This window comes from Montipora capricornis, chromosome 4, assembly GCF_036669925.1.
Source record: "Montipora capricornis isolate CH-2021 chromosome 4, ASM3666992v2, whole genome shotgun sequence".
In the NCBI taxonomy this organism is placed as follows: Eukaryota; Metazoa; Cnidaria; class Anthozoa; order Scleractinia; family Acroporidae; genus Montipora; species Montipora capricornis.
This window is the reverse complement of record NC_090886.1, coordinates 40,427,427-40,452,426: the sequence shown is the minus strand read 5'-3', so window position 1 is coordinate 40,452,426 and position 25,000 is coordinate 40,427,427. Positions and strand designations below refer to the sequence as shown.

Sequence of the window (25,000 nt, the reverse complement as noted above, 5' to 3'; positions counted from 1 at the left end):
ATTGAAGTTTGATGACTTAAATCCTCTCCGTTCTTGAGATACAAAGGAAATTGTGACACCCGAAAATGGCCCGTAAAGTTTCGGCATTTTCGAGAAACGGGCCCCAGATCCCCATCCATTTGAGTCTTTTGCCAGCCTGGTGTGTAACAGATAATGGCAGGAACAGTTAAAACATTCTTTGGGCTGAAACTTGAAGGCTACTCTACGATGTACAAGGCTCAGATGGGAAGAAACCCTGATGGAAGAGGAGGACAACCCTTGATACTCATTGATTTCCCATAAAATGTCACCAGTCTAACCACCAATGGGGCAACACAATCTTCAATACTGGGTAGAACAGCATGGGGTGGCTGTGGCATTATGTTTCAGCACTCACCTTCCATTAGGGTGCCTACTTAACAATTAGACCCGTAGCCCGCAGGTGCTACAGGTGAATAGCTATTGACCCGTGGCCCTTGAGGCGAAGGGTCTAATTGTTTTAGTATCACCCAACTAGTCGGACAGAAAAGACAATAACAAAGTTAGGAAAATGTCAATTGAAGAAATATTTATTTGGGAATAAAGCGAAAGAAAGCGTCACACTTTTCGCTACTCGAGGACTATTACTAAGAGTCCTCTAGTAGCGTAGCCAATCAAAATGCAGGATTTGCATTAGCTAGTCCACTAGTTGGGTGATACTAAAAGATGTTATTCTCTGGTTATCTTAGTTTTCCCCTAACTTCAGATTACTGTAGGCATAAGACAGTGGTATAATGTTGTACTCAATTTTACCATCTCATTGTCCTTTTTGAATTTTTACAGTACTTACATGAACAAGGAATAACTCATAGAGATTTAAAGGTATGTTAAATTGATATATTGACTTTTCAATAGTACTTGATAACAACTGCGTTGCTAAGTGGAGAACGGGTGCCATAGACATCCTGGAGCCTCCACTATTGGCAGCTAGCTCCAAGATGGAGACTGCACCGATGGCTGGCAAAACCTGACAAACCAGCCATGAGCCCCCATGTGGCAGAGAAGATAGGCACACCCGTCACACTGATAAATAGTGGAAAGCAGGGGCGGGACATAATCAAGCTTCAATTAGGAAAAGAAGGCCATACATTGCTTTGTATTTTACAGCTTCATTTTACAAAATATTGTTGATTAATTATCTTTGAAAGATGCGTGGTTACCCCCAATTTTTTTTTTGGATTTAAATAACACTTGTTAGGATCTGCTTTTCCCGTGTATTCATAAACCAGGCAAAAATACCTTTTAATTAGTAGCAACCGTCCTCAATGCTTGCAATGCTGGCCATGCAAGTCCTCTGAGATACGGATGACTAATCTAGGACCCATTATACTGTATTTTGGAGATCTGTGAAAAATTAACAGTCCCCATCACTTTTCGAAAGAAGACCTTACGTAAAATTGTGGTAATTATTATTACTTATATCTGCGTTTTTTTTTTTTCAGCCAGAAAATGTTCTTTTATCTTCTGAAAAGAATGAAACTGTCATCAAGGTATTATAGGCTGCCACCTTGCATAGTCTACAAACAAAGCTGCCTCCCATTGCACCTAAGCAGCTTGCTGCATTTGGGTGTGACAGCTGGAGTGATGTGAGGCACACAATTTTCCCTTTTTCAAGGGGTTTATTTTTTTTGCAAATACTCTTTCTTTCATATTCTGTTCTAGGATCCAACAAATCATAGTTTCGTTTTCTCTGGATTCGGAATAGTTTTGTAAAGGAAAAGATTTTTAAAAATATGTAGAGCTATAGGCGTGCATAACATTTGCATGTGACTTTTATTTTTTCATGTACGTTTGATATTTTGACAAATAAAAGTCTTACTTCAAGCCAAAAACGGTGTAGGCTTCCAGGGAAGAGAAAAAAAGAGATAGAGAAAGAATACAAGGCTAAAAAATATATTTAAAAAAACTAGGTCATCATCAAGGTCGTCATCAGTCGTGATGATGACCAAAGGCGCTTTCCTTTTGTCAGAACTGGCCGACTAGACCTGTCAGTTTGCAAAGAAAATGCAGCAATTTGAAGGTAAACTTGAATGATAATCCCTCTCATTCTTCCAGAGGTGTATACATCATCCTTGATGTGTGTTAACTTGAAAGCGTTGTAGAGTTAGACCTTCCAAATACCCGGTCTGGCAGATCAGCTCTGTTAAATGGAAAGCATCTAAGTGTGGAAAACGTTTGGATTTTACTTTTTTAATAATATAATTTTTAGCCTCCCGGTTGTAAATAGTTCATTTTTTATCTTTTTTATCACGACATGTTTTCGTTGGCAGATAACTGATTTTGGATTGTCCAAAGTAGTTGGTGAGCAAAGCTTAATGAAGACACTATGTGGAACAGCAAGCTACCTTGCACCTGAAGTGTTAATAACCTGTGGCACTGGTGGCTACTCCAAGGCAGTAGATCTGTGGAGCCTGGGGGTAATACTGTTTATATGGTAAGAAAAATCCTTTGGTAATTGCTTGCGGTTACCGAGGGCTAGGCATTATTCCATTCTCTTCTGGAAGTGGCCGTAATCCCTTATTCAGACCTGGGAATAACTACCTCTAGGTGGTTCTCAGCATGGAATTACACAAATACTGGACTTTTGGCATTTTGGAGCTTGGACACGTACTGCCACAGTCGATGACAGATAAAATCAGGTTGAATTCCATTCTTAGCAATGATAAGTATTTCAAGACGAATGATGCAAATATTACAGGGTGAGACAAGCTGTAATTTATTTAACGAGCCCGAGTCACTGAGAAGCAAGCCCAAAATAGTTAGCACCCCATTCACACCAACAAGGCATGTTTAATTAAATTGAGTTTAACAAAATGAAAATAAGTCACAGAAAAATGTAGGACTGGCCTCTATATGAGATTCAAGCGAGTTTCAATACATGCTTTGATCTATGCTAAATTTGTAGTCGACAAAAATCAGTATTCATGATTTAAGAAGAAAACACTTTGAAACTGTGTTTAACTAAACGTGTTCAAAACATAATTAATAGTAAAAATACGTTAATAATTCATGACCCTGTTACCCTATCAGGTTACCAATAATACGTCACGTGCATGAGCACGCACTTGCACGACGGCTGGAAATACGCGGCTACTTTGCGTTCGCAGCCAGATAAACAACTTCAGCACTTGCAAGCGAGTCTCAAAGAATCCAGGCTGGAACGGGACTCGAACCCATGACTACGCGATTGCGTTGTACTTGCCCTGTCAACTGAGCTTTGAGCAAGAAATCATAATTGCAATTGTACAGTTATGGTTTCGAATCACTTTCAAGCCTGGATTCTTTCAGGCTGCCTTTCAACTGCTCAGTGAAGTTGCGTATCTAACGGCGTTGATCTTGCTAACTTTCACTGTGTTTTGTACAAAAGCACAAACAAAATGAAAGTCGAAAGAGAGAAATGGTCCTCGGACTTACCTGCACAATCTCAGCCATTGTACCTTATAGACACCAGAAAAATTCAGTTGGCTCCAACGGCATTGGAACCTATAGCCTCTACGATGCCGGTGCAATGCTCTACCAAATGAGCTGTGAAGCCACACAGTTGGGAGCAGGTCCGAAAATGAAAATAAAAGTTTCATGTCAACTGTCAACCTGCTGTGTTTTCTTTTTCGTTTTAGTCTTGCGGGATATCCTCCCTTTTCAGAGGAAACGAGTAAGCGCCCTCTCAATGAACAAATTATTAAGGGCCTGTACTCCTTTCCTAAACTATACTGGAAGTCGGTCTCAGCAGAAGGTACGTAATAATAATTGGCTTCCTTTTCCGTTTACTTTCTGGGGGAGGTGCAGGGCTGCTGTACTGGTGAGAGCATTCGCTTCCTATCAATGTGGCCCGGGTTTAATTTCCAGACCCGGCGTCTTATGTGGGTTGAATACAAAAATTTGGTTTTATCAACGGAGTTGATAATGTAAATTGGCCACCGTACAGAGATTCTAAAAGCTGACGTTTCGAGCGTTAGCCCTTCGTCAGAGCGAATCGAGGGATTATGGGTTACGTGTAGTTTTTATAGTAGAGTAGGAGCTACGCTATTGGTGGTAACATGGCAACGTGAAAAATAGGAATATATTAGTTAAATGAAAAGCGTTCGTTAATACCGTGAGGATTAAGGGTGCCGATTTGAAAGATGAATTTTTGTTCCAGATTCTTGCGGCTTTCCGTCGTACCTAGATGTAGGGAAAGGCCGCAGATAGCCATGTGTTTTTTGGAGTGGTTAGGCAGATTAAAATGGCGAGCGACTGGCTTGGATGCATCCTTGTCATTCTTCTCAACATCGCGAAGGTGTTCGCGAAATCGGTCACCTAGTCGTCTACCTGTCTCACCAATGTATAATTTATTGCATAACGTGCAGGTTATGCAATAAATGACATTTGCGGAGGTGCATGTGAAACGATCCGTGATCTTAACAGATCGCTTAGGTCCCGATATCTTGCTAGTGTTAACAATGAAAAGACAAGTTTTGCATCGTGAGCGCGCGCATTTGAAAGTGCCGGGTTGCTCGTTAGTTTTGAGCGCGCTTCTAACTAAAAAGTTGCCTACGTTTTTGTCGCGTTTGAATGAAATAAGTGGAGGTTGCGAAAAGATTCTACCAGTCTCGGGATCATTTTGGAGTAATTTAAAATTACTAAGAATGATGCTTTTGACTGCGTGATTATGAGGATGGAAAGTGAGGGTGAATGGAATTCTGTCATTCTTATCTTTTTGCGACATTTGTAGTGATGACTGTCGATCAAATTGTTGGGCGCGATGATGGCCCGCTTTGACCACAGAGACAGGATAGCCACGTTTCTCGAAGAACTGGCACATCTCCTCTGATTTGCTGGAAAAATCGGAGTCATCACTACATAGACGTCGAAGTCTAAGAAATTGAGAATAAGGGATGGAGTTCTTGACATGTGATGGATGTGACGATGAATACAACAAATAACTGTGTGAATCAGTAGGTTTGTAGTGCACACTAGTACATAGCACGTTGCCTCTAATAGAAACGTTGATATCTAGAAAAGCCAATGAAGTTTCCGAAATTTCCCAGGTATATTTAAGAGCCGGATGAAAAGAGTTGACGGAGGTTATAAATTGATCGAGTTCTTCTCTGCTGGATGAAATAGCGCCGATGCAGTCGTCGATGTAACGGCCGTAGAGTTCAGGTTTGGGGCCGTTGTACTGACTAAAAAATTGGTGTTCAACATATCCTACAAAAAGATTGGCATAGCTAGGTCCCATTCTTGTGCCCATCGCTACACCATTAATTTGTTTGTAATAGTTGCCGGCGAATGAAAAACAATTAAGCGTTAAAACTAGTTCGGCAAGGCGGAGGAGCGTTTCCGAGCTAGGTTCTTTGACAGTGCGTTGATCGAAAAAGTGTTTAAGTGCTTGAAGACCTTCGCTATTAGGAATGACTGTGTATAGAGATGTAATGTCCATGGTGAAAATAAGTTTGTCTTGGCCGGAGAAATTGAAATCACGGAAATTTTGTAGTGCGTGTGTACTGTCTTTAATGTATGATGGCAAAGATTTGACGATAGGCGTCATAATCCTGTCTAAGTAGCTAGAAATGAGTTCGGTGGGGCAACTACAGGCAGAAACGATAGGGCGACCTGGGTTGTTGGGTTTGTGAATTTTAGGCAAGAAGTAAATGCACGAAGTTCTAGGGGTGTTGATGATGAGATTAGTGGCAGTGTCCGGTAATTCTTGATTAACTATAAGATTTTGAATGGTGTCTTTGACAAGTTTTTGATTGTTGGAAGTGAGATCTTTAGGGATTTTGGCATAAAACGAGGTATCCGAAAGTTGCCGCAAAGCTTCTTTTTGGTAAAGGTCGGACCGCCAAACAACTACCGCGCCGCCTTTGTCGGCCGATTTGACAACTATGTCGTTGCGTTTACTAAGATTTTTAAGCGCCGCCCACTCTTCCGAGGAAAGGTTCGAAAATTTAGTGTTGCGATTGAATTTAAGTTTGTGAATGTCGTGACGGCATTTTTTGGTGAAGAGGTCTAGAGAGGCAAATTGTCCCTCTGGGGGAGTCCATTTGGATTTGCGAACTAGAAGTGTTTCAAAAATATCTTTATTAGAAGTGTCCGAATCATGCTCTTTGTCGTGAAAAAAGGCTTTTAACTGAACGCGGCGAAGGAATTTTTCGACATCTTGCTTAATAGAAAATTCGTTGGTGCGTTTGGTAATAGGGACAAAATTTAGGCCCTTACTGAGAACAGATTTCTCTGAGTCAGTAAGCGGAAGATTTTCTGGAATTGTAATTACGGTATTATGGCTATGCAATGTAGTGTCGTCGGTAATTTGCGGACCTATTAATTGTTGAAGTTTTAGAGTCTTGGTTTGGTGTAAATGGTCAAACAGTCCAGAATTAAGTTGTCGGATTTTAGCGCGAATCGATTGTACTAAAATTGCTGGACAGATTTTGGAAAGTTCGGAGCGACAATGAAGAATTTGTTTGTCAAGTGCGATTCGTTTTTGGCACATAGCTCTAATTGTGATCCTCATAATATTACGTGAAAAAGAATTTTGCGCACATCGAATTTGGTGAAGATACTGATTTGAGTGAGAGAATGTAGCCGGATGAAAGTTCGAGCGAAAACCTTTAGGAATGACTTTAGAATTGAGGCAACGGCCGATGAAGTTGATGTGACTACAAAACCTAGTTTTGGCGAAAATGAGAGTGGCTAAACGGAAAGCTAAGTTACTGCTAGGTGTGGGAAAAGGAAAAAGATAACTTACGATTTCCTGGCGTAGCTCCTTGGTGAGTTTCTTCAAGCTTGGCATCGTCGTCTTGGGTCTCCTGTTAGAAATCTGTGGATTAAAAAATTCTAGAACAACAAACTACCCCTTCATTTATGTGGGTTGAGTTTGTTGGTTCTCTATTCTGCACCGAGAGGTTTTTCTGGGTACTCCGGTTTTCCTTTCTACTCAAAAACCAACATTTGACTTGATTTTCGTTAATTGTTAATTTCAGTTTACAGTGGCCCTAATGAATGCTCCAGCGCTAGACACTAGACTAAAGGTCCTTTCCCTTTCCTTTCTATTAATGTCAGTGTGTACTGGTGTAAATTCGGACAAATATATCAGCCGTTTTTATATGGACTTGAATTTAATGAAAATGTTGAAGAGTTGTAGAATGCCGAGTTCAAGTTCCTCGAGAATTAGTTTGCACTTCCAAACATGGTCGTTTTGTTTCGTTTCTTCGGAGTAGCCTTTTAGTGCTGTTCCGCCCGGAATGTAAATACGCATAGTGTAGTGGATATCGCTCGCGAACAGCATCCCATCGTTTCGGGTTCGAATTCCAGCACGTGCGCTCCAAATTCCACTCAACTCTATTTGAGGGCAGTAAAAGGAATGCCAGACTGGGTATTACTGGAGACGGGTTGTGGGTGAAACGGGATAGGAGTGGCTTCCATCCCTGCCGTAATTACGAAGGCAACCCGAAGGCAACCCGAAGGCAACCCGAAAGCTCTTTTTTTTTTTTTTTTTTTTTTTTTTAAAAAAAGAAGCTTTCGGGTTGCCTTCCACTACGGTCGGCCTCTTCCTTGTCTTGTCCTTATTCCGTTGTTAGGATTAATTAAACGGAAAGCATTCAGATCACTGAACGGTTACAAAATAGCCTATTATTGACACTGGTGTTGTTATTTTATTTGCCGTTTTATTTCATTAGCTATTGACCTTGTGAAAAGGCTGCTTACCGTTGATGCTGACAAAAGAATTACAGTTGATGAAGCTCTTCAACATCCATGGATTTCTGTAAGTACTAATTTATCCCTTAGGCGACAGAATAGACTCGCGGTGAAATGTTCGTATGACACCTTGAACACTTACAGTCCGGTTTTTTCTTCTTTACCACACCTTGAAGTATCTTCGTCTCAAAACTGACTTTTCCCGGCAAATTGACCAAAAAGAGGTCCCCAAGGGGACGCGAACTTCAAACCGGTGACATTTCACTAAAACCTTAAAAGCTAAATGGCGACTTTTCCCGGAACTCTTACTATTCATTTATGAGCAAGAGGCTGGTCTAGATGCCTTCCTTTTTTTGTTTTGAATAGACTCTCTGTCAATTACATGGTTGATTACGGCGTTTAATCGTGAAATGTGACGCCCACCCATAGTTGTAGATGATGGGCCCTAATTTAGTCATTTTTTGTAATAAAGAAAGCGTGAGGTGCTTGGAATTAAAAACGCTGATGTTAATCGTGTTCTCTCTAGAATGATGAGGTGGTCATTGAGAAAGCCAACCGACTGATGGCTGAGGGAAATTTTTCGATGCCTCCACCGGCTGAGCCTGTAAGTCTTATCTAAGAGCGCTTTCCATTTGACAGAACTGACCGGCCAGACCGGGAATTTGGAAGGCCTAACTCTACAACGCATTCAAATTAACACACCTCGACGATGATATATACTCCTCCAGAAGAATGCGAGGGATTATCATGCAATTGTTCCTTCAAATTGTTGCATTTTCTTTGCAAACGGATGGGTCTGGCCGGCCAGTTCTGATAAAAGGAAAGCGCCCTAACTTAGTTGTTCTTACTAAGGTTTGATGTTTTGAAATCCTACTTGGTGAAAGGTCACTCACGGCTTATGAGTTAAGTCTCCGGTTGGTCATTTACCCTCCCCGCCTCCCTCCTTCTTAAAACTTCGAAATATTGTGGCCCATAGCTTTTCTCCGCCGACTGGTTGTCTTAGTTGTTTGAGCAGTGAACTTTTGTGCGGGAGACAGTCGTCACTGGGGGGCGGTTCATTGACTATTTTCACTATCCCATAATGCAATACGTTTTGGGGAGTATTTACTTAAAAACAATACAAGTTATTTACTCCTGGGACTGAATCATGCTTTAGTGAACTGAATATCCATTGTTTTAATGCAGGTAACCCCCTCCTGTCCCCCCCCCCCAAATGAACTGTATTGTGGGATTGGTGAAAAGCCCCTTAAAATAACTAAGCAGAAATTGCTTCCTTTTGTTATTACGTCTGCGAATACAATTACAGACTTACAATTATTAAGATTGCAATTACAATTAATTCAATTACTGACTTACGAGTCTGTTCCAGTGTTTTCCACTGTTCGAAAATAGTGATAACATCTATGGTTTTCAGGTTTTAGAAATCTCAAACTAGTAGTTTCAGCAAGGCCAAAGTCCCCCTAAAAAACTTTTTTTTTAGCAGTCCTAACAGCCACAAGAGGAGGGGCTAACAAGTGCACTAAACGTAAGACTTTCTCTTCCTTGCCCACTCGATTCAGGCAAAGCCGGAGCTCGTAAGAAGCCTGCGATCAAGTCCTACAACGGCTGGGGTTCTATGCTGTGTGCGACGTCATGAAAGGAATATACTGCACACCCTTGACTTTCACTGGCTAGATTATTGGACAAATGACGGCTAATTTTTCCAAGAGTTAAGCTGCATTAAAAGGGCAATTTCGCTAAGGAAACGCCAATGTTCTCTAAACGTACTATCGAAATTTATCTTAAGAAAAGAAAAAGTTCTATGTTAGGCGCACTTTAACCTTTGTTTCTTTGTTTCTTTCGCTTCCAGGGTCCCAAAAAGAGGCACCCCTCCGATGACGACGATTCTGCAGGACCCAGACGAAAGAGAATTTCGACAGACGAAGCTTGTGCTGACAGCGGCTATGTTGATGACAACACCACCGAAGTGTTGTCGTGACGAAAACATGCAATGTAGTCACACAATGTGTCGTTAAATCTCTGTGGGATTTTATACATGGTTGATATATTGAGAAGTGTACCTTGGAGTAATATTCTCACGAAGTTGTGTGTTGGGCATAACAGCGCACAAAAAAGAAACTCATCAAAATTTCTCAGTATAAATGCACAAATCTCATAACTGTAAGAAATAGATGTTAGAAAAAATTGGGTGTTTTTGCCCACTTTAGTTTATGGAAGTTGTTTGAGCAAGCTGCTTCTTCATGTACAAAACTCTTATCTGAATTCATAGAATTCATCTTGAGAAATCAGTGAAATAGCTCAAACAATAAATATTATTGAATTGTCTAACATTTATCTTATCAGACGAGGTGGTCGATCGCTACAATTAAAGAAAAGAGCTATAAGCTTCTTTGTGCGAAATAGTGATCTCTTTATCCCTACAATTTGTTTCCAAGAAGTTGATAATCTGCATTACTCCCATCACCACCCTGTTCGGGTCGTTCTCTGACTTCTTTCATTCGTTAACCGTGCATGGAATATCATCCTTGGAAGTTTTACTTAGATGTTTACGAATTAAAAACCGTCATCATTCAGTCGTTAGAGACCCAACCTGGGCAGTCAGAAGCGGCTGGAGAAAAAAGCGAAAGCTCATTGATCGCTTTTGCCTCCCGTCCTAACAGTTCTCGAGGATAACTTGGGATGTTTAGAGTGGTACTATGATCAAAAAATCAAATCTTTTTTCCCTTTGGATTTCAAAACTATCTTAAGTAAACACTAAATGACCCAAGTTTTTAAAAAAGACACTCTTTTATTTTAACTGGAATTTTGCCATTAATAATTTAATGGTCCGCCATTACTAACTTAAAAATCTTGAGAGAGCTGGATCGAGCAGAAAATGACGTCAAACACTCACTAGTTTAAGGGCCCACGGACGGATTTTTCGCGCGTTGCTAAGGAAGTGAAATGTTACTTCCGGTGCCTGACGTCATCATATCGCGAGCTGATCAGAAAACCCACTGACAAGCAAAAATCACCGCAGGAACTGTTGTTTGCATCGAAGGTTTTTCCTCGCCCTTCCTTGTTCTCTTTCTCAGATCAACTGCACATGCGTAAACGAACTGACTTCCGGTTTGAGAAAAAGCTAAATTTCCGGCGGTCTTTAAATGGAATTAATTTTTTATAGGGCACTTTTCAGCCCCAAATACAGAATATAGCTACCCACTGATTTTTTCAAAATCAAAAGGGTTACGGGTATTTCAGTATCGTTAATCTTTAAATAGAACAACCATGCTTGGCTGGATGCAAAAACTAAAGAAATTATCAAACCACTGATTAAATACCCAACTTGTGTAGAACGTAGACAAATTTAGAGTTTTCTTTTATTTAGCACGGGACCATGGTCGTGGCATGATGACGTCATATTTAGGGTCATTGGTTTACAAAAGTTGGAAACTGACCAAAATATTGCCACATTTACCTGAACATTAGATCCTTAGCAACGCACCCCAGAACACACGTCAGCAGGCCCTTAAGAATGGCACGTGTTTGTACACGACCGAATTAATATGCAGCACTTGCGTTTCCGGCTTTCTAGCCTGTTCCATGCTCCCAGATAGTCGGGAAAACGAAAACAACTGCGTGGGACTCAAGCCCCCACTCATTTTTCGCACGCATTTTTTTTTTCTCTTTCCCTACCATCTGGGAGCCTGGAACAGGCTACCGGCTATCAGGTTTAGCATACAAAATAAAATTGATTGAATGACGTCACTATTACCTAGATCCAACCCTCAGTCGGTCAGTTTTGAAGGTGAGTAATGGCGGACCGTGAAATCCAAAACTTCCACTCCAAGTAAACAGCCTTTGGATGAAAAGAAAAAGCTGAAAATTTTGCCAGGCAGGTGTTAAGCAAACAGATTTTAAAAATCTCAGGGAAAAAAGGAAGTTATTTTTTTACCATTTAAGTGCGGCTTAGTTTTGGTTTGGGTACGGAGTTCTTGGTACAACCAGTAACCCATAAGGGTTGAAACGTGTAACGGCCTCTTGTGTGCTGGGAAACAAGCTTCCGAATATTCAATATTTGGAACAACAAGAGCGAGGGGTTTCCAAATATGGTACTTAGCACTGAAATATTCAACCAATCAGTTCGCACTGAATAATCGGAAGCTGTGAACGCTCGTTGCACGTTTCAACCTCTTATGGGTTTCTGGTAAAACTGAAGAGGACAACCTGCGAGTATGCGTTTGTATGGCCGGTACTCTCTTGGGCTCGATACAAGATATGTCCCCATGCATGGCGTACCTGCTGCAGTTCAGAGACGCTGTCATTGAGGGTCGCATTGAGCAATAGACCTTCTTGCCTTGTACGTTTTGTTTTCCCATTCCAGACCACGTGATGTTCTCAAGTGAATTTTCTTCTTGTTTTTTCATAATTTATGCGTACATTTGAAAGAAAATGTTCCCTAGAGTAACTGCATGTCGTCTGAAACGGGAAAACAAAACGTACAAGCTATAAAGGTCTAAAGGAGACTGGTTGTGTCTAAATAAGAACGCGAACCCGTCTCAGTCAGGTGGGACACTTTATGACAAGTACATAACAAACAAACAAAGCAAACTCGTCGACGAAAACCGGTCGTTTTCATCATTTCTCGTGTTGAGTACTAATCAGCACTATTTAAGGCAAAGAACGTGTTCGAGGGTGTCAAGGGTGGAAATGTATTTAAACATGATGTAGCCTCTTTACATCATCGGTCTAATGCAAGCCAAATTCATGTAGGTCAACTGTGGCGGATCCATTCTAGTCACAACCATAGGAACTGGGCAGGAACTGGGCCATTAAACTTGGGTGAGGGTGGAGGAACAGGGGGTAAATTTCCCCTCTCCCTACTTTTTGAGCCAATTTCTCCGTCCTCCCTAAAAGTTTACCTCACAACGCCTTCAAATTTACATACCTGAATAAGAAATAGACGTTAGGGCGACAAATGAACGAATTAAACTTATTTAAGAATGAATGTTACGGTACCAATGGGCTGAGAAATTTGTTCGTTTTGCGAACGTTTTAATAACTTGGTTTCATCACTGAGAAGTCTTTAACAGGCTTGTTACTCACGACTCTGTTACGATGCTCTGATATGAGTCAAGTTCCACTGATATGAGTCAAGTTCCAGATCAGAGACTTGAAACATTGAGGGCACCGAACAAGACATAACTGAGGTCGACCGGTTGGGTTCGAGCCCCAGACCGGACCAACCTTCAACTGGGTCATTTTTTTGTTTGTGTAGTAATCCGACGGGAAATGATTGAAAAAAAAAAAAAGAAAGAATTTTGCACAATTGTGATTCGCAAAGTTAAGATGACTCGGGAGAAGAATCAAAAGAATGTATTCACCAAAGTGTTAAGCCTAGCTAATACTTTTTTTCTGCGAAGAACATCGACCCACCCAACCGGACCATAAAGCTGCGGGAAAAGTACACTCAAATGTATGGAAAAGTTAAAAATAAACTGCACGCTTTACAGCACAACTATATCGTTCAAATTTGGAGAAGACAACCTTTTCGACTCCTTTTGCCTCGTATTTTAACCTTGCGATTCAATACACAAAATTCTCATTTGTCATCGGATTTCCATACAAACACTATAATTTCTGACGGTAAAAATACTCCCAACTTTTCCTTTTCTCACTCCTCCCAACTTTTTTTTGGGCCATTTACCCCTCCTCTGTTCATCCCCCCTCTTGGGTGATAATTTACTACTATGTGAATAAAGATCTTTTATTTACTGGTGTTAACATCTGCCTTATGTTTTATTATATCAGTATTGATGTCTAATAGTGCATCTGATTCAAACTTAAAATAACTTCCGTCATGTGACAGTTTCATGTGATATGGCCGCTGTTTCTTTGTTTAGGGGCACCAACATGGCGGCCGTGACGTCATGTGAAAACTATGAATATGTCATTTCCGAGCTCATGTCTGTCTCCTCTTCAAATCGAGTCTAAGAGGGAAGTTTTTGTGATAGTAATTGGTTCTACTTTACATATGAATGAGAAAAACTTTGCACTTAGACTTGTTTTGAAGAGGAGGCAGACATTAACTCACATGGTCAGAGACTGTGTTCCATAACCGTGTTGGTACTTTAAGTAGGGTTATGATGATACACTTCAAATACATATCAATAACCGGAAGGAAAGAAAGAGTTGAAAAGAGATTGCGCTTAACTAAAACCACCATATTTACACATATTCCGTCCTCTGATAAATTATTCAGCGGTTTCATAAAGAACGGTTCGACCCCAGTGGACTGTCGTCTTCCTTTTTATTGAGGTCCAAACAACTGTTGGAATTATTTCAAAACACTTGCACAGTTACTAGTAAAAAGTAGACTTTCTTTTATTTAGGGAAGTCCATACAAACACTGGAATAATTTAATAGCACTTTGCATTCAACAAAAACCTGCCGTCTTAAAGCTTTTGTCTGGTAGATTGACCTCCATACTAAGCATACTCTTTTTTGTGAAAACCATTTTTGTTAGAACGCTCAGGCTGTGATGAACCAAAATTCTAAAAACGTATAACATACCCAGGCTGAGAGTCAGTTAAGAACGTCTTTATTTTGTTCATGTGTTGTTTTTGTTTTTTTGTGAGCAGTATAAACAAAGGTAAAAGAAATGTACAACTGTGGTCTAACACTGAGGACAATTAACTCAAATATTTAGGGACCACAATGTGGTTATCTTATTGCATGATACACTGAACAACAACTCAGTCTGTAGTCTAACTTAGTATACCCTGACATAATTTTAAGCAGATCGCAAAACAGGAAAAGAATGACGCTCAGCCTCGGGCCCAAAATGAGACGTTCTTATAACCTGCCGTTTCCTCGATTTATTTCCTCTATGTGTTGCTCCATTATGGAGGTATATCTATGACAAAATTCAATGATCAGTGTTTGAAATAAAATCGTCCAAATCATGAATGCATCAATCCAAAGCTGAATGGCAACGAGCCGATTCTTCAAATAGCCATCACGGAAAGAAGCATAACGCTGAGAGACATAACGCAAATAGCCATAACGCAAATAAGCATCACGCAAATAGCCATAAGGCGAATAGGCATAACGCAAAAAAGCATGACGCAAAAAGGCATGAAGCAAAGACGCATAACGCAAATGGCCATAGCGCAAAAAGTATAACGCAATGAGGCATAACGAAGAGCCATAACGCAGAGGCATAACTTAAAAACGAAAGAACAAGTTCGATAGCGATTATATGTTCTTTCCCTTAAACAATCAATTCACGTTTTTAGAGCTGAAAATATTTACGGAGTACAAAGCTAGTCTTCATTCTTCAAAGGGCCTTTGCGTTATGGCTATTTTACGTTATACTTTTTGAGTTATGAATATTTGCGTTATGCTTTGCTGCGTTATGCTGCGTTATGCCTCTGCGTTATTCCTCTTTACGTTATGGCTATTTGCGTTATGGTTGTTTGCGTTATGGCTATTTGCGTTATGTCTCTTTCCGTGATGGCCATTTGCATAATCGGCTTGTTGCCATTCAGCTTTGGATTGATGCATTCATGATTTGGACGATTTTATTTCAAATACTGATCATTGAATTTTGTCATATATATATACCTCCATACTCCATTTCTCATACTTCGATTGTAGACCAGGGTAGTACAGTAGACCGACTTTTTGCCGTGTTTAAACTTCCTGCGGGTGCGACGGTCTAAACAAAATGCAAAACCATTAAAACAAACTGAAAAAAAAAAAATTCAAAATGGACGCTTCAAAGTCGCACTTTGTAGTCCAGCTGGCGATTTTCTAGGGTCTTTGTCCAAACCTGCAGGGTGTTTGGCTAGATGGGTGGTTCGTTGTCCCGCTCGGCTTTCAAGAGTTTGTTGTTCTGTAAACTACAACTTGCTTGCAACTGCTGTACATTTTCTTTAAAAGATCTGAAATAACAAAGGTCAACCATTACACGGCTAAAGGCCGATTTGCTAACAACAACAAATAACAATAATAATGATAAAGTGATCAGTGATTATGCTCGAAACGTCAGCTTCTATAATCTCTGTACGGTGGTCAATTTACATTATCAACTCCGTTGATAAAACCAAATTCTTGTATACTACTTCCCCACCGACGCAGCACCACAGTTTCTTTAAAAACTACCCCCTTCATGCTTGAAAGAGAGGTTTAGAGGACAAAGACAAAGGAAAGTGAATGATATGCAAATATTTTTCACATTCATTCAACGTGTTTCTATTGTTTTTGTCCTCACTGCCTCACTATCAAGCTGAATATTTGATATTTCGAAAATGGTCTTTTTCGATCGATGTTATTTGGTTTTGAAATCTCCCTTGAGACCTTTGAGACAAAGAAAACAGAACTGAGCCGAGCAAAACGACCGTAGAGCCTCGTAGCTATGCCTGAATATCGATATCTCGAACGCAGCGAGGCTTTTCGGTAGTAACCGTTGCTAAGGGCTGGCCAGGAATTTTGCAGCCTTTGCACCGAGAAATTGGATGCTGAAATCGAAAAGGAAGCCCCTTCAAGGATAAATTTCGTCGAAATATTCCAAAATACATCTTAGAGGTGTTGAGAAGGTCAGTGTTTTTATTAAAGCAACGTTTGCATGTTCATTGTTATGCAGATTTGAGCAAATCAAAACACATAATTAATGCAACGGTAAGTGTATAAAAACAACAGGTATTAAAAAAACACCTTAAGTTTTCTTAGATCTGTCGTTGGAAGGCTGTGATAAGTGATCTTTCCTCCGTCCGGCCCTACTCGATATCCGCTCTTACAGCATAGCGGCACACAACAGTTATCAGGCATTGTTGCCTCGTTCAAGGTTAAATTCCTTTGGAATTTTTACCTTAAGAACGAGGCAACAAGGGCCAAATTGTAAGCAAACAAAAGAATACTAAAATGACGGCCATTTTGGAATAGGGTGTATGCAGTTGCTGTAATAATCACATGAGTAATTACACTGAAACACGTTTTCTCCGACACCACTGAACGAATTAAACTTCTCTCTCCTTATATCACATGCAGTAGCGTGCCTTATCGTATTCATTGATTACCTACATTAGTCTGCTTGGGAAATAAGTTTGCGTATTTTATCCTCGTTTTTTCCACAAGATTTCCCTACTCCCCAAAAATCGTCCAAGTTGTACACTTTGGCTGGCAAGGTATCGTTGTGCAACGCAGCACAAATCTTGCAGGTCCAAGATTCAGGTAAGAATGGTTTAAATTCTTTCTTCCACTTGAAATATTCGTTATATGCAGTGTCATTTGAGTCTAAGTAAAGGAGATATTTCACAAGGGCTTCGACAGACTGGAAATTCGCAACGTCGATAAAAGAGCCGGGAATAGCGAGTTGTTCGTCTTCATAGGAAGCTCCACCCATCACAACAGGAACAATGTTGTGATCGAGCGATAGGTACCAATATTTTTCTGTTATGTAATCAAGGCAGAACGAATTTTCAAAGGCAAAAAAGAATTTGTAACGCAATAGCTTCTGACTGCATTCTGGAGACGCTTTTGGACACGATTCAGATTGATTAAAGTTCTTTGAGCACGATCCAAAAATATCCACTTTGATGAATTTCATAAGCGCTCTGACCAACTCGTCTCTGAGTTCGCCGCAGTGACTTACGATCCAAACAGCCAGTTTGTCTTTTCCCTCCGCAAAGTTGGTAGTCTGCGTCGCCTGAAGTACAATCTCGTCGGGTTGCAATCGTGTGTAGTATCGATATGGTACGAAAAAATCCGAATCCCTTCGATAGGTCATGGTCCAATTAAAGAAGCCGTTATAAGAAGCGACATTGGAGTAAGCAAATACGGGACTTTCATGCATGAAATATATCCATCGCTGTTGTGCTGGTTTTCTCTTCATAATGTGCACCATGTGAGATACACTTGGCAAGTCTCTGCCGTAAAACAAAACTGCATCGCTCTTTACAAGGTCACTTTGGTTGTAACTTATCCGACACGCTTGTTCACGACAACCGATGCCCCTCCAGCGCGTGAAATTGTGATCGTTCGCGAGGCCCGGCCATGGTCTACGACCGAACAACGGCGTGTAAAATAAAACCAATTTTGATCCGCGCCCAATTCCATTTTTAGGTTTCCAGTGTTGTTAATCGTTTGCTATTTTAGTTTTAATTAGTTTATCACTTCTTGCATGTTTCGTTTGAAAAAGCCACCACTGTATGATTACCTCAAGACTTCCAAGAAGAATCGTCAACACAGCAAGTCGCCTTACGCGATTCACAACCATACTTTTCAGTCGTGTCTTGAGCTCGCATTGCTTTAAGATTCCTCTTGTTTCTTAGAAACCGAACAATTGTCCCCTGATCTGAGTTAAGCAGTATTGCAACCAATTTGTTTTTGCCACAGGTGACCCAGTAAAACAGGCTAACCACCACGCAAATCTACGGCCACGACAGGGAGACCAAATCATAATAAAATTTATTTAGTCAAGTGTTTCTAGCGCTGAGGCACTCATTGGGGACACTGTACAAAAATGAAATGAAATGAAACCATGGGCTGGTTTTTGAGAACAGGCGACGACCAGAGAAACCGGAGAAAAACCTCTCGGAGCAGAGAAGAGAACCAACAAACTCAACCAACATGTGAATCGAACTCTGGCCACATAGGAGTGAGGCTAGTGCTCTCACCACTGCGCCAGCCCTACTCCCTGCGCAAAGAAAACGCAATAGAAAATTGTCCGTTCAAGTTTTTCAACTTCCACAAACTAGTCTCTTAGGAGGAGCGGTGTTCAAAATAAGTCGTGAAATCAAAATTTACCGTCATGTATTCACATTTACAACAAAACTCGACATTGGGTGAATTCGCCGGCGTCGCTGATTCGCCGAAAACGGGAAAGAATTGTACAAATGCTGAAAACGCAAATTCAAGGTAATTTTTTTTCTCAATAAACTGTTTCCTTTTTGTGTTGTTTCCTAGCGTGCGAACGCTTTTCTCGCTTTTCTTGACAACCGGAAATACGTCTGTGTTTACAGGCTAGTCGTTTCCATGACATCTTAAGGTTCGAAATGAAGTGTTATACTGTATATAACAAAAGAAGAAAACCGAAGCGGAAAAATATCTTCCTGGAACAGAGTGAAAATCTTAAATACTCCAACCCACATCATTCCACTTACTTAACTTTTCGGCTGTCTCCATAATGCGACCAACCTTTAAAAACACACGCGATACATTACATAGAGGATATTACATGGCTAAATCATTTCACGAAAGGCGCAATTTTTGTATGTAACCATAGCAACAGTGATCTTTCCTCGTGTGAAGATATCATGTTTCCGCGCGAAAGCTCACTTGGTATTTCTCTGGTGTTTATATAATAAATTGCTTTCTTTGTCTTACAGCCACTAAGTCGTGGATTTTTTCAATGCTTCTTTCGTTTCTTAGAGACAAACGAATACGAGGCTTGATTAGTCATAAACAGACCTATAAAAGTTGTCATCGTTTGAATTTTACATTTTCATTGTGTTCAGCAAATTGTCCGTTGCTCTGTTGACTCATATCGGAGATCGGCCAGGGCAACGAGCTTGTCACTTCAAAACACAACTTTGCATTATTTTTTGCGTTTGCCAACTATTCCCTTTCCTCCACGCTGCACAAAATGGGGCAAATTATCGTATAACTGTTTTGAACTGCGTTCCTGAAAATGAACGATTTACTGTGGTTCGATTTACTGCTATTCGCTGGCATAGTATGACAAAGAAAGGTACTAATGCTCAGTTGGCGTAAGAGCAGTGAGTACTTTCTCTCCTAATTAATAAACCAATAATATTTCTGTTTTGTGGCGTTGCCGCGTCACAGAAGACATCTATAACTGTGACAAAACTCCAGTCGCTCCAATGACATACAAGTCACCGCTTGTTTGTTTTATTGCACATTTTTATTTCATCTGTGATCTTTGACTGAACAGATGAACATCATCAAGAAATCATTCGGGCATAAAAGATTGTTAAAAAAACAGCTCGCATAAGTGAGCAGAACGTAAATCAAAATAAAAACTTTCGACATGCAAAAGTGGAAATGTGGAACAGAAAAAATAATTATAAATTTCCATCGTTCTTCTTGCAAAACAACGCCTGGCCTACTTGCCTGCTTCCGATATATGGCCTGTTTCCACGATGTCACGAAAAAATGAACTTTGCCTTATATATTTGATAAAATAAAAACAATGATTTGGCATACCTGCAACGCTACAAAGAAAAAACTGTCACGAAATTCGCATGAAAATAGAATCCCATCGGTTTCAAGGTTGCTCACACTCAAGAGACTGTCTTATTACAAAAAGGGATGCTTGTTTGGAAGGCGAGGATCTAACCTGAATAGCAAAAGCTAAAATGGGAGGGAAAGAAGGGACCGGGGAGGGGAGGGAGGGAGGGCTTCCTCTCCCCATCTTCTCACCAGGGCGCCTTCCATTTCAGCACTCACCTGCCTCCATCTTTCCGGCCGCCCCTTTTATCACTACGCAGTCTAGCGAGGATCAATGAAAAGTGCTGGATACGTAACGAGTAACAATATTAGTGGACCGGATAGTAAGTTCAAGGCAACCAAGGACACAAGAAGTGACCCGATGTCTACAGAAATATCTGCTACTGTGTTTCTAAACAAACAGATTCCATATGAGCTGTGAACTGAGATGGGTTGCGAACCATCAAAAGCCGGCCTTCCCTTCATGTAACGAAAAAAATACTGTTCAAACCGAAATTCATTCGCTTGTATTGTTACTCTTATATATAATGCTGTGTGGATCATTACAAGATGCAGTAGAATGAGTACGTGTTGGATATGACATGATGAATAGCTCAGGAGACACGAAGGCAAAAACCAATTTCGCATCGACCCGAAGGCCAAGTCCGAAAATTCGAATGAAATAATTCTTAATTAAATTTACAGAAATCCTACACTGCTTTATAATAGGAAATTTTGCTTCCCGCCCACAAATTTTTCAGCTTTATTGTTAATTAACAATTATTGGATGAGGTTGAGCATGTTAGCGATAATTATCAAGGCCAAAGTTTGTGTTATCTGCTGAAGCCGAAGGCTGAGGCGGATAACACAAACTGAGGCCTTGATAATTATCGCTAACATGCGAAAACTGAATTCAATAATTGTTTTATTATGCATATTCCTGAGCTGCAGCTCCGCCACGACAAAACTGATCAAATGCTGGTTAGTGTGTCAGGTGACGTCACTTCTGCATGCATAAAACTGTTGTCTGTAGCTATGACGTCAATTCTACATATATAAAATCTATTGTTTGTAGGTATGACGTAAGAGAAACAGGAGCAAGCAAGAATTAGCTGCGTGCTTATAGCCAATCAAATCGAGCTGGTGACACCAATGTATAATAACAACACTTTACGTGCATGCGCTGATAACTGAGATTTAGTGACCACACAGATCACAAGACAGAAGGTTAGATCTGACTGCGAAAAGCTGAAAAGGTAGGAACTGAATATACAAAGCAAATTACCTCCAGGATGTTGTGGCTGTTAATACCGAGTCCGTGTGATCATTCATTTGCTCCTGTAAACAACTGATTTGTGACCTGAAAAGTGAAATTTAAGTTTAGCGGCTATCGATTTGCGTGTTTGAAATTGAGTGAATACCTTTTGAATTTTCTTCTCATTGGCGGAGAAACTTCGACGGCATTTTTTCGGCCCATGTTCAAGCATAGTGACAGACAACTAAGGACCAGTATAAACGTTAGAGCGGTTTTCAATTGAGTGTCGAAAGTAATTAGATAATTACTTTGGTTTATGATTACTTCACTCAGTGATTGGTTCAAGCACACGTTCTTGCAAAGGAATGGGGAGTCGCGCCATGTTTGGTTTCAAATCCAATCAGAGGAATCGTGAAACCAAAACCAATCTTGGTGGGCTGGCACTTGCGTGAACCGACATTTGCCGCGCTTTGTGTTCCGTGCTACGTGTAGATTACTATTCGAATTTTGATTGGTTTGCCGGATTGTTCTCAGGTCCTTTTTGACTTGGCTTTCAAATAGTAATTACTTTTGGTGGTTTGGGGGGGGCTAAAAAAATTTGATTATAACGACAGCGACACTCTCATTCGAAACTTTGGACGGCTCGTAAACTGTACATTTATTTACACCGAAGGCCTAATACCCCGTTTTTGGGTCAACACGCGACCTCAATACATCCACGGGAGAGGAACTTTGAACAAGATGTTCCGATTCAGGCATCGAAAACAATTTTTTTATAAAAACATAGAAAAAGCGATCTGTCGTAGCGTGGCAAGTGCGTGGGGGGGGTGGGAATCAAAGTTACTGACCCCAGTGGTCTTTGGTAGTCATAACCTGTGATGTTATGCTGGGGTTAATTGTCCTTCAAAAAAGGATTAGACAAGTAAAAGAGTTTCTGCACACAGTTATCTCGGCCTCGGCTCCATTCAGAGGGCGATTTTGTTGAATTTTTGCTTACAACACCGGGGGGGGGGGGGGGGGGGGGTGCGTGTCAATATCAAACCTAGTTACAGGCTCCATGTGTTTGTCGATGTTCATGTCTGGCCTATCCTCTTTCACAACAGCGAGTCTAAGGGCGAAGGTTTGTTGCGATGGTAAAAATTAGTTCTACTTTACACATGATGAAACTAATTACCCTGGGTTGCAAAAAAAAATAAAAACGTTTTCTACAAGGGGCTAGAACCCAGTTCGAGTGTCTCGCGTTTTTGACAGTTTGTTCTTTGTACTTCTCTTTTTTTTCTGTTTTTTTCTTTTTTTTTTTTTTTTGGGGGTTTTTCCGTGTCCGGTAAGACGGTTCTTTGCCTGTCACTCACCGGTGGTTACTCACAAAGGATAGGGTGTCTTGTGGAAGTAGAGTCCTTTCTATCTGCGGCGTATTTTCAGTAGGATTCCTAGTCACGAGCGGGTCGTGGAACGATCTCGCGTACAGTATTTCGTTCTGGTGGACACAAGTAGGACAATCAATTAAAATGGCTTAGGCCTGCATATAGGCAGTCGACATGGTCCTGCAACGCGGCAATGGCGTCTTTAGTGTATCCTTACTGCGGCCTCCCCCACCCCCCTCCCCCCCGCCTTAAAGAATGCTAATGAAATCACCAACAAATATATATCCCAGGCGGCTTATGGAGGCTCAATTAATGGATAAGTTCAGTTGATACGATAAAGCTAGGCATTGGAATCATCAAAAGACAGCGCACGAGTATCTAGCTGGATCTTGGCGATCAAGCAATCCCATCGCCCGCGTCGAGACGAAATCAAAGTGAGATCCAGTATATTCACCTGAAGTACAAGGTTAATTTGTGACGAACAACTTGATGTTATGTGTTGTCTTCACCGCACGCGCAATGAACACTAGGAAGAGGAGTTATATCGCCTCTCTAAGAGCAAATTATGGTTGTGTTTGTTTCAATAACTAAACTGTTCAGCTTGGAAAAGGATTCTGTGGTATTTTCGGGCTTTGTGAAATTAATAATATCGATGTGTGTGTATTGATTTCCGAGCTTACAGGTTGAAATGTGATATGCGAGAGAAGTTTTTTAGTTTTTGCTCTGTAGCGGGAAGGGTTCACAGGACTGTTGAAAGCGATGCTCGAGTTTCAACAAAATGAGCCCCAAAATCAAGTAAAAACTTGTGACGCAGATGAATAATAAAGTAGCTGCTATTTCCAAACTGATGGAATTACCTGGTGATAAACGTCGTACGCGTCTTGGAGAGTAAATTGTGACTGTGCATAAACAAGAGTTGGGCGATTGGTGATCTTTGTTTTGACTTCGCTCATTTTCATTGTCAAACTTTATAACACTTGACAGAAAAGGAAACTTTGTAAAAACCCGGTATCTTGCCATCATTTGACACAGATGCTTCACTGTTTGGAGGAGGCAAAATGCCGCGGTAAAGTAATCCACGGCGCAACGCTTCTGAATTCCGGCCATGTCACTTTTCGATTTGCACCAAATTGTTTAACTTGAACATTAGCAAAAATCTCCCAAAATGTTTGTCGCTGATCGTAACTTTTATATTCTCTATCACGGTTCACATTAATGTTGTTTCATGTCGTCCAATATTTCATTCTTGATCGACCGTCCCGGAGGAACTTCCTTCTGCTCTTTCTGAAAACTTTGTATCAACTATATGGGCTTTTTCATCACTAATTTGTTTTGCATTAAAGCAAGCTAACAAAATCTGTACCTTTGATGAGTTCGCATTTGTTAGCGTTTAAGAGTATTTTCAGTCAGATGCTTCTTGTTTTCGTGACGGGTTCATTGTTTTGGTCTCATAAAAGAGTTGGGCGATTGTGATCTTTGTTTTGACTTCGATCATTTCATTGTCAAACTTTATAACACTTGACAGAAAAAGAACCTTTTTAAAACCGGTATCGTGCCATCATTTGACACCGATTGCTTCACTGTTGCGAGGCGTAAACATTGCCGCGGTAAACGTAATCACGGCGCCCGCTGAATTCCGGCCATGTTCAACTTTCGATTTTGCAATTACTTGAACGTGAGCAAAAATCTCCCAAAATGTTTGTCGCTGATCGTAACTTTTATATTCTACTAGATCGTTTTCACGTGACGTCATCACCTTCCAAAATCTAAAACTAAAGATCCAACAAAGGTTTATCCTCAGCAGGCATACGAGGCGGCATATCTATATCTGGTGACAATTTCACAGCGCCAATAGCGTGCTTCGTTTGGAAAACAAGAGCATTTTGAATCTTCCGGATTATGTAGGTGCGTGGACACAAAGAACGATCAAGTTTGTTGAAAAAATATTACTATCTCATGATTGAGGCCCTTTTAGAGAGAAGTTCGAGTATTAGGAAATGTTATTATGTAAAACTGCTTTGTTTTTTCAGTAGTGCTAATCAGTCGCCTAGATAGCCAAAGTCAGTCCAGAGTTTACACGATTTCCGGCCTGAGAAACATTCGACGAATATCTGAAGTTTGGGGAAAACGCAGAGGCCTAAAAACTTGGACAAGTGTCTTAGTTCTTTATCTTCTATAAGATAACAATTTCTTAGCGTTTTGCACTGGATAGTTTTTGATTTATTTTTTTATTGCGTGACAGTGAAAACGATCTATATTCAAGGTTCAAAATTAATGTTGTTGTCATGTCGTAAATATTTTATTTTCGATCGAACCTCCGAGGAAAATCCTTCCTGCCCTTTCTGAAAACTGTGTCATGATCAATAGCTATTTGCTTTTAATCAATATTTGTTTTGCGAAAGCACGCTAACAGAATCTGTACCGTGCTGAGTTCGCATTTGGTAGCGTTTAATAGTATGTGCGGTCAGATGTTTTT

The 25,000-nt window shown here is 40.5% G+C and overlaps 2 protein-coding genes across 2 annotated transcripts in view; one reads left to right on the top strand and one right to left on the bottom strand.

Annotated features, from left to right (window-relative positions):
* LOC138046936 (serine/threonine-protein kinase Chk2-like) overlaps window positions 1-10,084 on the top strand; it is a 30,898-nt gene extending 20,814 nt beyond the window's left edge. The window contains exons 11-17 of the mRNA XM_068893563.1: window positions 802-840; window positions 1,461-1,508; window positions 2,289-2,452; window positions 3,636-3,751; window positions 7,677-7,762; window positions 8,222-8,299; window positions 9,545-10,084. Coding sequence (XP_068749664.1) covers window positions 802-840; window positions 1,461-1,508; window positions 2,289-2,452; window positions 3,636-3,751; window positions 7,677-7,762; window positions 8,222-8,299; window positions 9,545-9,673 — 660 coding nt within the window. The 3' untranslated portion in view covers window positions 9,674-10,084. The remainder of the gene's footprint in view (window positions 1-801; window positions 841-1,460; window positions 1,509-2,288; window positions 2,453-3,635; window positions 3,752-7,676; window positions 7,763-8,221; window positions 8,300-9,544) is intronic.
* Window positions 10,085-13,427: 3,343 nt separating this feature from the next.
* LOC138046690 (glycoprotein 3-alpha-L-fucosyltransferase A-like) lies at window positions 13,428-17,794 on the bottom strand (the record flags this gene model as incomplete). The annotated part of the gene is made up of 2 exons (XM_068893283.1): window positions 13,428-15,620; window positions 16,759-17,794. A coding segment is annotated over one exon (1,035 nt), but the record flags the coding sequence as incomplete, so codon positions are not given.
* Between the last annotated feature and the right edge of the window lie 7,206 nt (window positions 17,795-25,000).